We start from the raw sequence: 17,069 nt of genomic DNA, 5'->3' as shown, positions 1-17,069 counted from the left end.
GCACTTGACACTCCACCCACATTGACCCTGAACTTGTGGTCAACTCTTGGCCTCCCACCTCCACTTCCGCTGGCCAACCCATTGGCATCCAGGCTAAGCACAACAGCAAATGTCTATTTGTCCCTGTGGGTGAGCTAGAAATGCATTTCAATTGACATTAATCAGAGCTAATTGGGTTATTTGCTCGACTTTGCAATAAACAGCAGCCCATAATCGGGGCCGCAGAACTAAAACTAAACCTAGCCCCAATCCACACCCCATTCGAAGTGAACTACAGTTGAACTTTTATAGAATGAACCAAGCTAAATCAAGGATTAATCGATCAGAAGGAAACTACAGTAACAGAAATGCTAATTCAAATATATTTAAATGTTTTTACAGTATTATAATATTTTATTAATATTTTATGTTTCTAAATAAATAGGAATAAAATTGTGGGAACAATTCAGATAAGGATTAAATAAGTTATTCCCAAACAGCTTTTAATAATATAAAAATTATAAAAATGAAAATTACAGAAGCTCGACTGTGGAACCCAAGCCAGATCCCGAACCCCAGAACGAAACCCCAGCCAAATCCAATTGCAGCCCACATCAGCCACCTTGGTGGCTTCCGTTGCTGTCTTTCTTCATTTCCTGACTGCACACAATTGTGATAATTAGTTTTGCACTTTTGCACACTCTCGGCGAGCAGAGGACGATGGGGTGCGAAGGGGGAATGTGTTTGGGTTTGGGATTGGGAATGGGTATGGGTGCTCTGCTCACTCATTCAGTCTATCGCCCCAGTGGCAGTCCCACATCCATGGAACCGCCTCCCTTGCCCAACCCAAACCTCCCCGGTTATGGCATTTTGTGCGCTTTCAGTTTGATGTGCAACAAAGTGTAAAATTATTTAATAGAATTTTGTGCATAATCAATTTATGTGCAGCAGAGAGCCCCGCATTCAGTCGCCCATTCAGCGTTCTCAGCCATCTAACCGGGCCAGGACCAAAGTCTGTCCGTCGGTCTGCGGGTCTATGGGTCTGCCAGTCTGCCAGTCTGCCAGTCCGTCAGTGGGACAGGCATAGAAATGCTGAAACTTTGGCCATGCTAATGGCTAAATAAATGCCCGACTTTCTGCTTTGTTAAATATTCCCTTTTGTGCGTAGCGAGCGCAAAGAAGTTGCGGGGTTATTAAAGTGGTTCTCTGAAAAACCGCAAACGAAAGTTTGCCGCAAATAATAAATGTTGCGATAATAAATGTCGAAAATAGTTATTTTTAAGTTGAACTATTGAAAGTGAGCCCTTAAACCTTAAATTCTTTGAATTTCCTATTTTCACAGGCGCAAAAACAAAACCACACTTAAAGAGGCTTGACTTCTTCAGCCTTAAAGGATTCCTAATTGGCAAGGGCCATAAATCATTTAACATTTCTCTAAACTTCTGAAAGGATTCCTAATTGGCAATGAAAATAAATCTATGTTGCCCAGCAGTAATTTTAAAGTGTGTGAAAAGTTTATTAGTTGGTCCCTTATGTTGAAAATAGTTATGTTATGTCCAAATGACAGTTGTTTAAATTTATAAAACTTGAAGCTGACTTTTGTGTTAATCCAAACTCTTACACATTTTATAATATTTATAATATTATTTCCTTAGTAAATCATACTTACTTGCAGTAGTAGAGCCTGCCCTCCTTGCCCACATGAACACTCCAGCCGGGCTTGAGCTTTTCCTGTATGGCCTCCAAGTGTCCATCAATTTCTGGCCAGTTTTCGGCCATGCCAGCGATAACACTCGCATGACTTTGACCCAAAAGTGGTCCGTAGATTCCATTTCCAATCCCGATGCCAAGCTCCGAGGTTGTTGTCGCCTCCACGGCGGTGGTTGCTGCAGATGTGGCTATTGTTGTTGCCAATGTCGCCGGGATTCCGGAGGATTGGGGCGGCAGCGGACATCCGTTGGAGCGGGTGGGCGTGGCATGGACAACGGAGCCATTTGTTGTCGGCAGCGTTGTCAATTGAGGCGATGATGTTCGTGTCAGTAGCAAGGGTTTGGGCCTGGCTGTGGCTCCTCCTGCTCCTCCTCCTCCAGTTGATACTACTCCTCCGGTCGATGATGTTGCTGTGTTGTTGGCGGCATTTTGTAGCGGATAGACATCACTATTCGAACGCCCCGAAGGCAGTAACATCATTGAAACACATTCGCTGCAAGAAGGAGAAGAAGAGAAGCAGAGGGGATATAAGTCAAGTTGTTGTCGAGCCATTTTCACACATTGTTCGGGCCACAAATCACATTCCATTCCATTCCATGACCAACGACCACGACGAAGACCAAGACGACCCACTTTGTCCGCAAACAGGCTCCTCCATAATTCAACATCCAGCTAACAGACTGAAGACAGACCATTGGCATTGCCTTTTCTGCTCGAGTCTGGACAGAAAAAAAAAAGAAACAGGTCCCCCATAACAGATATCCCCATTACCATGGCCATCATCATCATCATCGTGATCATCGGCTTTGGTGGGATAGGTTCAGGTTTTAGGCCAACTTGTTTTTAATGTTATGACACAATTTTCGAATTTGCTTTTACTGTTTGGTTTCGTTCTCTCTTTTTGCATATGTTTTCCTCCTTTATTTGGCAATCGTGCAAACATGGACTCGCCATGGCTTAGGGAACTGGTTCCGAAATGAGATCAAATAGTTGGCATGGCTGGGGAAATGGAGCTCTTGGGTGATGGATCAAAGTGATAAGGAAATGGAAAAGCGATCGAAGTTTTAGAAAATAATTAAATGTAAGGGAAGTATTTATACTACTTAATATTAATTTAATAAGTTTTTGATAAAAAGGATTAACATTATATTCAGTTTCATAAACCAAATGTTATGTAAATATTTTTCCCAGACTGAAATAAATTTCAAACAATCCATTTTGGTCAAATCCATTCAGGCATTGCCACAGAATTGATCAATCCCGCCCACATTATTTACACTGCCCAAACTCTTCAATAATATCAAATAGCATTTGCATAATGTTTAGATTTCAACGCCACCGACAGCATTTCGGCTTTTGGCTCTGACATGGTTCGGTAAATGGCTTGAAAAAATATTTTTTACAATTTATTCCGCACCGGAAGAGCAGCAGGAAGAGAAGTGCAGGGATAGATCACAGATACGCCTGCCAGACGGTGTGCAAGTTAAAAGTGTGGGTGCGAGTGCCAATGGCCGATAGTGCGGCTAGTTGGATGGGTTTGAACAACAAGCCGCCAACAAGAAGAGGGGCAAAATGGATGTGTTTGTTTGCTTGCGCAATTTCACTCGATGGCTTGGCTGGCGGAAACGGGCCGAAACGGATGGGGAGTCCAAGTGGAGTGGCGTACGGATAGATGCGACTTCAAAAAACTAGATACGACAGAACCTGGCCAAACAAAGAGACATCCATTAGGCGAGGAGAGTCGACTTTGGTCGAGTTGAGTTGAGATGAGTCCACGATGGAAATGGAAAAAGGAGCAGCCGGGAAGCTCATCATGCTTCGTGATAATGACAGGGAGTTAGGAAAGAAGTTGGTTCTCCACAGGCAAAAATAATGATTTTTATGAAAATAACGAATAGCCTTGGATAGTAATTAAAAATTAAAAAATAAAAATTAAAAATTAAAAATTTGCGAATAAATTTATGGAATCAACAAAAGCTTTTAGCCTGGACACCCACAAACTTTTTAAGAAAATGACTTCAGTTTACTAAGCTAACCAAAATGTATTTAAAGAAATAAAGAAGATTATAAGAATTAAAAAAGCCAATTTTATTTTAAATATATAAGTAAGGACAATATATTTCAAATTAATATAAAGACAGGAAAAGGAAATCCGAGAAAAATGTCAGCACAAATATATTTATAAATGTTAAAAAAATAACATAGACATCCTGTTTTGGATTCTAAATGTAATTTTTTAACCTTTTTAAATATATTTAAATAACAGATTATATTTAATGACAAATTTTGAACCCATTTTGCTCAGTGCCCAGCCAGGCGAGTAACGGCTTGGCAAACAACGAACGGCAACCGGCCAGCGACATGGTCAAGTTCCTTCTCCGTCTTCTCATGTGTGTTTTTCTCCATTCTTCCTATGTGGTGCAAAAGTTTTATAAACAACTTCACAGACACACACTCAAACACTAAAAACTGGAACACTTGAACAATGTTTTGAATTACATATTTTCTTTGTTTGGGAGTGGACCAAATAGACAAGTGCAAAAATGTTCACAAAGTTGTTCATTCGTTCTTTTTTTTTGTTTTTGCCATCTCTCGTTTTTTTCTTTCTGGGTTAGGAATGCTCGACTACGGAATGTTGATTTGACTCGAGACAGGAACTTGCCAAGCAGTTGAACGGGCTGCCAAAAAGGATACTTGGAAAAATATTTTCTTTTAAATTAAATATTTCTGAAATATTTTATTGGGAGTGGAGATCTTTACAATAAAAATTCTAATAAATTGAACATAGAAACTATAAGGAATCTGGAAAACCATTTTCTTTACAATTAAATATTTATGAAATATTTTATTGGAACTAGAGATCCTAAAAATGCAAATTCTAGTCTTATGGATCACAGAAAAAATATGCTCAGTACGACTGTACACAAACGAAAAGCAATTTAAAAAGATCACACATTCCCTTCGCACCCCCCGAAAGTGCCCACAAAAATGGGTAAGAATTTCAGTTACCATGTTCAGAACTCTTAACTGTGCAAACATTTTCGCTATCGTCAGAAGCTTTTCACATCCAATCCAAGTGTAACCGATACGAAATACGAAAGCGGTTCCAGCTCGGGGTGCCCATACATTTGGACACCAAGACCAAACACAAAAGTTGTCAAGAAAGAATGGTGGGTCGTTTGGAGTGGGGTGGCTATCAGGAAGGGGAGGTGGGGGTGAGGGGAGGACAGGAAGAGGGGCCAATGGAAACGGGAGCGACACTTCCAGCGAATGATTTGTGTCAACAGAGAGAAAAGGCAGCTGAGAAATGTTTATGCACGTGGCGGTGTGAGTGTGAGTATCTATGTGCGATGGATGACGTCGGGGCAATGACAGAGATCAGTAAATGGAAACCACACATAGCACACACAGTGGCGGGCAAAATAATAGGAATCACTACTTTTATAATGGTTTTTAGAATCAATAATTTATGAAAATAAAAAATCGACAATAGTTTTTTTATGACCTAACAGTAATTTATAAGCGTTTTTAAACTATTTAGGTATTTCTAACTAAAATAAACTAGACTTTAGAATTCTAAAAAATGAATACTTGGTAAATATCTCAATTTAAGCTAAAGTTAAAGTTAAATTATGTACAATATTTTTTATATAATTTGTATTTTAATTGCTGTTGGTACTCATTACTGATATCTCTTTGAAAATATGTTGTAGAAAGATATTAAAAGACAATGTAATGGTTTAAATACTCTAAGAAATAATAAGCGTTTATCAAAAGTTATCAGTCAGCCAAAGTTTGTCCGAACCGAAAAACAATTTTAGCAAACAAAGCAATAACAAGCGTTTTGCATAAACTTTCAGATATGAAAACACTCAAAAAAGTCCACTTAGAGTTGTAATTCTCACAGATAATTGCATAAAGCTGGGGATAACATCTTGATTGCTATTATTTTGTCAGCCAGTGTCCGTGCCACGGACAATTGTAAAATGTCAGTGCGGAAATTGTGCGAGGCAATGAAAAGAAATAAATGAAAAGACAGCAGAAGTCTGATGATGGGCGATAACAAAAAGAGCAGCATCAAGAACGAAAATGTTGACCAACAGTAACAAATAAAAAAAATAATAACAAACAAGCGCTGAAAAACAAAGTTAAGCTCTGCAAATTGTCCCAGTTCCGAGGGCTTAAATGAAAGGTGGATTGTTATTGCTATATTCCCCCCTGCCCCCGCCCTGTCTGCCATCCAGAAACCTCCTCCTCGGCGAAGGAGGAAATTCTCCTTTGTGAGAGAAATTAAACACAGTTTGTGAATGCATTTGTTATTTGTATTAAAGACTCCAGCAATTTGTAGCTCTTACAGCAGCCCAGTTTTCCAACCAGCCCTCCCCTCTTTTGCTGCTTTTGCTTTTACCAATTTTGCTCCGTTTCGTTATTGTTAATTGAAAAGAAATTACGGCGGCACAATGGAATAAAATTGCTTGACGTTATTTATTTTGCCGACGCTGTCGCTCATTTCAATTACATTTAACACAAAGTAAAAGTAAAATAAATGTGCCTGTGCATATTTAAAAAATACGTCCACGTACTGTAGAGGCAAATGTGTATGAATGGCTGATTTCAAAGTAATAGCTTTGTTAAATGGTAGTTAAATATTAAGATGATTAAAATTTAAATTTCACGGTCAATTTATATTTTTCCTATACCAATTAAACTTACTTGACAATGAAAAATATAGTTTAATGTTTATGGTTATAATTTAATTATATGCAAAATACTTTAAAATTCAGTATATTTTTGAAAATTTTAATAATCTAAGTACAGTATAGGAAATGTGTGATATGTAATTCTATAACTTAAAAACAAAATTAAAGCCGAACCTTAAACAAAAAATCAACCCAAACACCCCGTAGGAATAAGCATGTGCCAGCCATTTAGTTAGATCGTTATAAATACTCGTGCGATTGTGTGCGTGGCCATATCCATATCCATATCCATATAGACACGGCACCCATAACTACCCAGGCATCGATATATCGGGATATCGCTGCCGTCGGTTGTGGTTGAACGTGATTCTCGAAATGTCACGCACACACGGCAAAATGAAATGAAAGAAAAGCAACAGCGGTATATCAATTTGTTTTATTTTTTCCGTTTTTTTTTATGTGGGAGGTTGGGGCGGTACATTCATGGAAACGCTTTCGCTTTAGACCAGCCACCGATAACATCCATTCATAAAACTTGGCAACCTCTGGCTTGGCAACGTGGAACTGATAAAGCGCGAACATCTAGATAGTTTTCATGAAAAATCCAACCATGAAATGCAAGCAAACATTGCTGATCTTCTACGTGAGATTGCATAAGAATTAGAAACTTGGAAAACTTAATTACAGCTATTATCTCATGGGTTGGTATTATAAAATTAAATCATCTACCAAGTGAACTATTTTTTGGTTAAATGAATTTCAGTTCCTATTACTTGTGTTTAGCTTTCATTATCTGTTTTATGCAAATAAATGAAACATTTGCCAATTGATTACTTAAGACTTAACGCCTTGGTAAATTTAATTCCACTTCCATTGACACTATTATGCCCTAAGCAAATATTTCCCTTTGCAGGCTCTTCAGAACAGCCAAAGTTGCTCAGCCAAATGGAAATGAACTACATCACTTAAGGCCAACATTTAATCCAACTAATTCGTGCCGTCATTAACTGGCTAATTTTACACTTTGAGCAGGGATATCACAACAAAGGGCCCGACATCAGATGAATCGGAAAACAAGGCGAGAACAATGTAACAGAGGATTCGGATTCGGATTCCTTTTTGCCAAGCGTCTCATTAGCAGAAGAATCACTTGGGCACGCCCAAAAGCAGGCAACACGAGAACAAATACAAATACAATTACATTACAGACACATTTTGGGATACAAAACTCACTCGGTTGATTACAACTTAAGGCGAAACTTTTAATTGATATACCGTACACACACAGCATACACCATACAATGCCCCAAAAGAAAAAGAAGTTGACTTACGACGGCCAAATAATGAGTTTTTAACAAGTTCACGAGAAGAAAGGGAATTCGTTATAAGAAAAACGAGAGAGTTTATTAAGTGCCTGGCGGGCTGACTGGCTGGCTGGCTGGCCCGACTTTTTCATCGCTTTTTTCCTCTCCCCCCATTTTTAATAAATACAACAGTGAAATGTCAAATGCAACAGCTCAGCGGAAGATGACGCAGAGCAGAGCTCCGTACACCTGAAAGTATCCCCCTCGTAACGCCTGACATAACGTGACATGAAGTCGTCTCTTTCAGCGGAGAGAGAAAATGAAATGCAATTTTCACGTACCCAAGTCACATATCATGAGCCAATCGTGAGGCGGGCGGAGAAAGAAAGAAAGTGACGGAGTGAGGGTAAGGAGGAGGTACGATACTGGTAACGTGCCTTGCTTTTTGGCTAACCTGATTGATTTCAACATATTCATCAGGCAGTGCCATGACCTCTCCCCTCTGCTTTCCCCCTCTACACTCCCCAAATCCGGCCAACTCACTTATTCATTCACTTATTGCCACACTCACACTCTGCCTTGGCATGTGGATCCCGTTTGTTTTCAATAACAGCACGTGTGTACAGTGAAAACCATTAGCACTATTTTTTAATAATTAGAAAATGATAAATATTATTATTTTTTTTTCATTTCATATTTGATTAATTACAAATTATTAAACTAAAAACGTATTTTATAGTGTATTGTAGTTTTTAACATTCATTGACTTCAAAGTGCAAGAAAAGTAGCCTATTGGAAAGCAAAATAAATAAAACAATATACCTAATATAAACTTCATCTGGAATATTTTTTCCTTTATCGATATGGTTTACATTACATATTATTATTACTTTAAAAATAAACTCCTGCGATATTTTAAAATTTATGTGATATACAATCGCTAGTATCTCATTCTCATTTCATCCTGATCCCTAATTTCTTTCAGTGAAAACCTCTTTGAATCTCCATCCTATAAGCATTTTCCAATGCCATCGAGCAGCAGTCACGAAACAGGCAGCTAGCTCTATGAAGTCTAGGATTATTGAAGCGATGTCTCAGTTTCGTAGTTTTCCGCTTGACGCAAGCTTTTGTGGCTTTGGTGGGTGGAATGGGTTGCGGAATGGTTTGAATGGTTCAAATGTGTTAACAGCACAGATGTTGTTGCTGCCCTGCCGGGGGATTATCAAATTGGCCCGGAGATTGTCTTGGTTGATGGGCAGCATCTGGTTAGGCAAATGTCGTCAACTTTTGCGGCTGTCGAAAATTTGCTCAAAGAGTTTTCCAACATTTTGCACTTGCTGAACTTTGGCGATAAAATGGGATGGCATGTGGGATATTCAAATCCCACTTAATGCCAGCGACTTTAGTTTTAATTAAATTGGATCAAATATTGCGCATACGACCTGTTAAATTTCCATTAATTATTTACCCAAAAGCTTTAGAATTTGTTCAATTCTATCAATTTATTTTATGCTAATGAAGGATAATGCTTGTCTGCTTTGCAACTTGTGATTTATGAAGCCAATTATTATGTTGCTAATTGAATGCTAAAAAGTTGAAATAAATAAATTCATAATATTTTAGGCAGTATAAAGCGACGGCCATGCCTGTGGAGTTTTAGCCGTTTTTCGTTTTGCATTTATTTTAACATGAATTCAATTGACTGAAATAGTTTTCCATAATGCTCATACGACCTGTGGCGTATTTATTTTATGGTAATAAATAACGATTATCGCTTCAGCAAATTCGTTTATTCAAATAATCAATATGGTATTATTTTGCTATGAAATTGTTATCTAAAGACTGTGCCCGGTACATGAATGTAAATGTCTGGAAGCCTTTAGTATTAATTAATAATACAATAAATCAAACATTTCTGAATAATGACCAGAAAACCAATTTGTTTTTGTCATCCGAATCTTTTTCAATTACCCACTTAAGCGTCAGTTGATCCAAGACTCCATTTCTCGGTCTGTTACCCAATCAGGGATTATGTTCCGCCATCCAAAAACATCTTGTAATCATTTAGGACAAATGGCCTTCGGAGGAGGCATTAGGCATTAGACATCAGGCAGTTGGAGAGCCAGTGAGCGGAATGTAAATTTTTACGAAATACCAGAGGCACTTGTCTCATTAACAGCTGTTTCACATGACACATGACAGGGCAGGGGGTGGTTTCGGGGGGTGGAGGCAACCCGGTGGCAAGGCCATCCCACGCTGATGATGATGAGTGAGTGCAGGCGAGAAAGTAGGTGGGACGACTTAACAAGCACACGCCCTCCATCGCTAATGACTGCGAATGAACCTCCTTGACACAATTATGAAGGGAAGATTCTCGAAAGATAGAGGGAGGTGATTTCAGGGCACAGGCACTGAAGCAGCTTAAAATAATGGAAACAAATTGCAAAATTGTTTAATGTTCGTGGCGCGTTTGGCAATTTGTCGTCCTTCATTTGCCGCACACACCCACTCTCTTACAGTCACAGTCTGACACACACTCACACAGAGAGAGAAATGAAAACCGGATGTAGGACACAATTGGCGGAAACGTTCGGCCGGGGAGTTATTGATTTTCGAATTTAACGGCTTTATGCTTTATTGGCCAAGTCAATTGTTAGCCATTTGTTTTTTGCCTCTGGCTCTGCTCCGACTTGTGCTTTTTGCTCTATCTTTTGTCTCAGTCCCTCTCCAGCAATGTCTGCCATTTTTCCTGCATTTTCCTCGGCCTTTCAATTGCCTTTTCTACGGATAAAGTGGTCGCTGGCTTGCTAAAAGATTTATACACTTTGGAGCAAAGATACTATTGGCCATTTCAGATTTATTGGCTTTAGAAATAAATAAATAATTTAATAAATTACAAAGAGAATAATTACAAACATCTCTGCAGACGTGCATGGTTAAATGATTTTATAGTTTCCAGTTATTCAATTTTAAAATATTTTAGGCTTATTTTTAATACATTTATGTTGTAGAATTTGTTTAAATTTCTTAAAATGCCTGGTATAAAATGGATTCCTGTTCCCAGCGTTCACTGTACCATTATTTGCCATGGCTTCCGGTCGCGCTTCGGCTGCTTTGAAATTGGGTTCTCCCTTTTTGGCCTTTTCACTTAAACCGAAATGTCATTTCGATTCGGTTTCTTACAAATGGCCATTCAGGTGGCCCTGTTCCCTCCCTTCGCCCCTCGCCCCTCGAATCCACCTAGTCAATTTGTTTGCCGCTTGTGTTTTGGCGAATTAGCCGTTTAGCCGCAAGGAAAAAAAAAGAAAGGAAAGGAGAAACTGGGCGGGATTGAGGGAGGGGCGTTCCAGGTGTGCGTGTGTAAGCCCAAGGCAAAGCAATTTATTGCATACATAGAGGGGCAATATGGGTTCCGAGCATGTCCTGTTCACTCAGGCGGCAAGTGAAGGGCTCCAGGCAATCGACGAAGCAGGCATTTGACCTTAGCCTTATCCGATATCGAAAATACGTTAGATAAGCAAGATGTTAGACAACCTCTCTCAACAAAAAAAATAACTTCAGTTTGCCATAACTTCTTGAGCAGAAACTTGGCGCATTCCTCTGCAGACAGAACTTGGCAAATATTTCCCCACAAACACATACACAAAAGCAGCAGGAGGAGATTGTCTATGTCCTTTCGGGATTTATCTATGGAAGTTTGCCAAGCGCTAGAAAGGTTGATTCAATTTTCGTTGAAATGAGATTAACTGGAATGTGCAAAATTCATGTTTTGTCAAGCATAATTGGAAAATTGAGCATGAGAAATTTAAGGGGGGTAAAATGAGATGAATATTTTTTATTGAACAGGCAAAGAATTTCCTGATGGACAGCAGCATAATTTGAGAAGTTTGTTAGTGGCTCTATTTTTTTCTAAGAAAAGTTATGTGCATAAAAACTTTTACAGCAGAAACATATTAACGTTTTATTTTAGCCAAATGTCTTACAAGTTCTATCAATTTTCTCCAAATTTATAATAATACAGCTTTCCTCCTTGTTAAATAAATTTTTACAGTTTCTTATAATTTTGATTTTAATAGAGACAGAAGAAGAACATTGAAAAACACTTAAATCAAGTGAAATCAAATCTAATCAATTTATTTTGCTGATTACAAGTAAATAATGAATATGCCCAAGTAAGTCAGATTGACATTTTCCATTAATTTAAAAGTATTTCAGATGTCAGCGCTTGCGGGCTTTTAATTGCAAGACATCGAATCATTGGAGCTTTAAAAGTTCAAATTAAAAATTCCCGAATCGTGTTCAATCGAGGAATTCCATCGCTCTGTCCATGGATTCATTAGGCGTTCGCCTTGGATCAGGTGACTCCGTGCCGACCCCTCTAATTTCCACCACTGCTCACTTTGTTGGCCACTCGAATGCAGGTGGCACACACACAGAGACAAACACAAAGGTCCTCCCGTGTGCACTTGGTATAAATAAACGCACACACAGGCACGTAGCAGGACTTCTTTGGTGGCAGCGACAGGACACGGAAACAGAAAACGCCCCCGAGGCGCGCATTAATTACAACTTCCGGTTGAAGCTCTACGTCCACGTTGGAAAAAGCGGGAAAAGGAAGCGAGGAAACGTCAGATAACAAAACAGAGAACGCCATTAAACTGATTGAATGACAGCCTGATCAAATGAGTGAATGAATGGATGGGGAGTCGTTTGAGTTTGGCTTGAAATGTCACGTTTTGTCGGAGGAGAAAAAAAAGCAATCAGGTGATAAGGAATGGAAAATCCTTAGCACTGAGAAATCATAGTATTTAAGTTAGGAAACTTTCTTATAACCAAATATTAAACATTTTATTAAACAAATTTCAAAGACCTACAAGGCAAAAGAAAAACCACATTTAAATATGTGAATTTCAATTCAAAGGAACCCCTACTCCGGTTTTATGATGTAAATTTCAAGAAGTGAATACTAACAATCTCACTTTTTCCCACAGTGAACCAGCAGCTCTAAAAGCAAGAATGAGGAAACCAAATCATGCAATCAATAAACAATGATAGGGGCCAAGCAATTCCATTCCATTCTATTCCACTGATCCCCTCTTTGTTTACACGAAAAATTTGTTAACAAGTGTGAAGTGAAGAGCCGAAGATGGGGAAATTAGTGCAGAGGTGGATTTTGGATATATTTCCAAATGCCGCCGAGAGTGGGTGAACAAAGGGATTATTGACTTGGGCCAAGTTTATTTTACGCCAAATGAGCTCAACCGCAAAATATCGATTTAAATCAATGTCCATCCAACTTCCCCTATTTTTTTGTTGTTTTTTTTTCATGGTTCTGTTCTGCTCTGCCAAGTGGATTTGTCTACATCTGAGGGGGGCTGAAAATGGATGGATGGACGTTGGGGGGAAAACGGGGGACTGAGGCAGGTCACGGTGCCTTGCCTCCATGAATGGGGAGCTCGTGCACATGGCTAAAAACACATGGGTGGAGGTTTCCAAGGGGGGGCAACCCGTTGAGGCTGCCTCTGGGCTGGCTGCGTCTTTTTATTTTTAGACATATCGACGTCTCAGCTATAAATATTATTTCTATTTTATTACACATTTTATTCCATGCGATGTTTTCGTTACTCTCCCGTTTTTCTACAGAGCTCTCTAGCGCTTAAGTTCTACGTATTTCTGGGCTAGGGCAACATCTGGCCACAGCACGTGCCAATCCATTTGGAAATCCCTTCTCTCAGCATGTCTGGTCACAACAAAAAAACAAGAGAGAACGCTATAGTCGGGTTCGTGTCCCGACTATCTAATACCCGTCACTCGGCTAAAGGGAGTGCGAGGGAGATGGATATATATTTATGGATTGCGTATAACTTTTTAATGAATGGTCCGATTTGAAAAATGTCTTCTACATTTCTATAGGTATAAATATACACAACAAAATTGCATTTATACTTCTCGGAAATCTTTAAAGGTGTGACCGCCAGGCACATTTTAAAATCGTTAGTGGGCGATTGTGGGCGTTAGAGGGGGCGTGGCGCTCGTCTGAAATAAACTTGCGCTGCGTAGGAAGCCAAAGAATATGTGTGGGAAATCTCAACCTTCTAGCTTTTGTAGTTTCTGAGATCTCAGCGTTCATACGGACAGACAGACAGACAGACAGACAGACGGACAGACAGACGGACATGGCTAGATCGACTCGGCTAGTGACCCTGATCAAGAATATATATACTTTATGGGGTCGGAAACGCTTCCTTCTAGCTGTTACATACTTTTGCACGAATACAATATACCCTTTTACTCTACGAGTAACGGGTATAATAAATTATATTACATCGTTGGAATGAAGGCACTAGCAGCGACATGGGACACAACGTCAAATGTGCATTAATGTATGCGCAGCATCGTGTTTAGGCTGCCAAGAAAGCCATCAGAAAAGCCAAAGCCCAAATTTGATTTGTTCGATTTCAATAAAGCTGTCACAAAACAAAAGACCCAAACAGTATCCCAAAGATATCTGGTTTCAGACAAAAGATATTGACTTAGTTTATGATGGAAAAAGCTCTGCGATGGGTTCTTGGTATTTCGAGATAAGCATCTCTCTTTTTATGCGGGATAAAATGAAATAAATATATTTATTAATAACCCTTTGGACTTTTAGTATGATCTTGGGGTTCTGAAAAATCTGAAAAAGTATTTACTAACTAACATAAATGAACAAAAAACGTTTGGATATCATCGAATTCTAATGATCTCCTTTTCATAATCCATCAAGATCTCTTACTACTTGAGATCCATCCATCTTCACATTAGAAATCATAGGAAATTCAGGCAAAAACGAGATTACTTGTCTACCAAAAAACGAAAACGAGGCAATGTCGGCAAGTTGAAGACCCCAGAAGCCCTTAGACCCGCAAATAGACGAAACTAAAGGGAAAGGCGGTGCGATGGAATGGGATGGGCACTGGTGAAGAGGCGTTGGCATTGCGTTGACGACCACGTTACAACTGACTGAATGACTAAGTGAGTGAATGAGTGACTGAGTGACGGGTCTTACACATATAGCATACAGCACATAGGTCTTCGTTCGGCCAGCCGATCCCACTGAGAAGTGCGAGAGAAAAAAATGAGATCTTGACAAACAAACGAAACGCTGGAAGTACAACAAACCATTTTACCCAAAAGCAAGATATCAAGATCAAGCCGATTTCAACGGAATTCCATTTAGTGCTGGGCAAATAAATAACAAATACGGCAAGAGAACGAGAACCAACAACACAGGAACTACAAGTGAAGTAAATTGGGGAGAAACAAGTTCAAGACAAAATTAAGGTGAAATTCTGTTCTGCTGTAACGGAAAGTCGCGACTCGAGTCCCAAAACGCAGAAGAGTCATAAAAAATCAATGTTTGAACTCGTCTTTTATTGCTTGATTCTGTTTGGGGAGTGCTTGTCGATTTTTTTTGGGGGGATGCGAGGGTGGGAAGTTGTGAGCACAGCAGCGGTCACAGTTTGGCCCTTATCAACATTTGTCCAGGCGCGCAATAAACTCCAATCTATTGTGTTGGCCCAGGTCATTACTCGAGTCGCCAAATGACCAAAATATACTACACAGCAGCTGCAGGGTGGCCAAGGAAGAGCGGTTCAGTGGCATTAGATATTATTTTTATACCCAGATAGTTAATGAAAGAAGATATTTAGTCTTTAAGGGATAAATTTAAGTTGGAACGGAATGTATCATTTAATAATACTATATTTGTACAATTAAAAAAAGTCTGCACTCGTTATAAAATATATAAATGGTGAAATGATGGAATAATGAAATTAACTAATTGAAAAGTCAGCTTATTATGTAAATGTGAAAAATTACTAATACGTATTTAAAGGATTTATATGATATGATAAAAAATGATAAAAGACACATTGACATATAACCAACCCAAATAAATCTCAAAATCAATCTTGCACTCGGAAAATCAGGCAAATAAATCAAGACGTATCACATAAACTTGAAAATTCATCCTTGTTGCAAGAACACATCTCAAGCATCTTAACCTTCTATCTGAATCTCTATCTCGCATCGAACACTTGAGCACCAGACACTGATTCCAACCACCCACCTCACCCAACCCCTTCGAGTGCCTTGACCCTTTTGGCCACCCAAGGAAAAAAAATTATAATAATCGTATATTGCCGCAATGCCATAAAAGTTGACCAACTTGGGGGGATTCCAGCCCGAGATATTCCATACATATAAATGAACTAATTTGGTTTACGCTTTTGGGCGGTTTTATGGACCGCAGTGCCGGGCATTTGTGGCCCCGCGGAAAGCCCTGGGAATTTCTCATAGTGTAGGAGTGATGGCCGCAAAAGACAGCAATAATGCGGGCCAAAAACAATTGTACTAAAACATAAATTTTCTTTATTAAATGAGGAAAATACGGCCATAATTCCTTGGCTTCCATTTCGTCTTGTTTCCCCCACCCCCAATATTTTTCCCCATCCTCGGCTGACGTTGTCTCTGCCCTCGCCTTCTTTTTTTCCGACTGGCGTCATGGTGGGCGTTTTGACAACCACGCGGCTGAATTCTGGCCTTACTTAACCAAAAATAATTATGTGGGATACGCCATCACACACACACACATTGAAGCCAACTAAATTAAGCATATTTTAGCTATTTTTATAAAGAAATAATAATAATTTGGCTGCTTCTTGCTATTTGTTAATGGCTTTGAAATGAACAGCCAGCGGTGAACACAACAGAAAAATATTTCCAATAAAAATAAAGAGATTTATGCGAGCCATCGAAGACAGATGTACCCTTTTAAAATAAAAAAATATTTTAAAGCTCTTAAAAAAAAAAATTCAAACGGAATTTAAAGATGTAAAATTGTTGCACTGATTTGGATAGTTAATTAAAAGGAAATATTTGTATTTTATGTAGACATGTTTATTATAATGTTTCACCTGAGGTAATAATTTACAAAGTAAACTGTGGCGTGTTTGCATTTTATTCGAGGTCTTCAACCTCCACTTAATATTGTAGTAACCTTAATCCACCAGACTATCGACAATGATGAAAACTCTTTTGCAAAACGCCAACGACGATAACAGCTTCCACCTGCATGCCCCACAACAAAGCGAAGACGAGGCGTTTTTTTTGGTTCTTCTTGCTTTTTTCCACGACTTCTCCCCAACTATTTCACCGACGTTTTTGTCTTGTTTTTGTTTTGTAATTTATTTATAAAATCTTCCCCCTACACAACCAGACCAAAAGTTGAGCAGAAGACGCACCACAAAAAAGTGAAAAAAAATTGACACCGGAAGTTGTGGCTGCCTCATCTTCTCGTCTGGGTGTCTTCCCAATCTGCATCTCTTGCTCTCTT

At 39.0% G+C, this 17,069-nt stretch overlaps 1 protein-coding gene across 3 annotated transcripts in view; it reads right to left on the bottom strand.

Annotated features, from left to right (window-relative positions):
- The window catches only part of LOC108058621 (uncharacterized), a 32,882-nt gene that overhangs the window by 8,804 nt on the left and 7,009 nt on the right, over positions 1 to 17,069 (bottom strand). For all 3 annotated transcript variants that reach the window (XR_001769966.3, XM_017143497.3, XM_017143498.3), the window contains exon 2: positions 1,649 to 2,182. Coding sequence is in view for 2 of the 3 variants with exons in the window: in XM_017143497.3 (XP_016998986.2) it covers positions 1,649 to 2,169 (521 nt within the window). In the remaining variant the exon portion in view is untranslated. The remainder of the gene's footprint in view (positions 1 to 1,648; positions 2,183 to 17,069) is intronic.

Source organism: Drosophila takahashii, chromosome 3R (assembly GCF_030179915.1).
Source record: "Drosophila takahashii strain IR98-3 E-12201 chromosome 3R, DtakHiC1v2, whole genome shotgun sequence".
Classification (NCBI taxonomy): Eukaryota; Metazoa; Arthropoda; class Insecta; order Diptera; family Drosophilidae; genus Drosophila; species Drosophila takahashii.
This window is presented reverse-complemented; position numbering and strand designations above follow the sequence as displayed.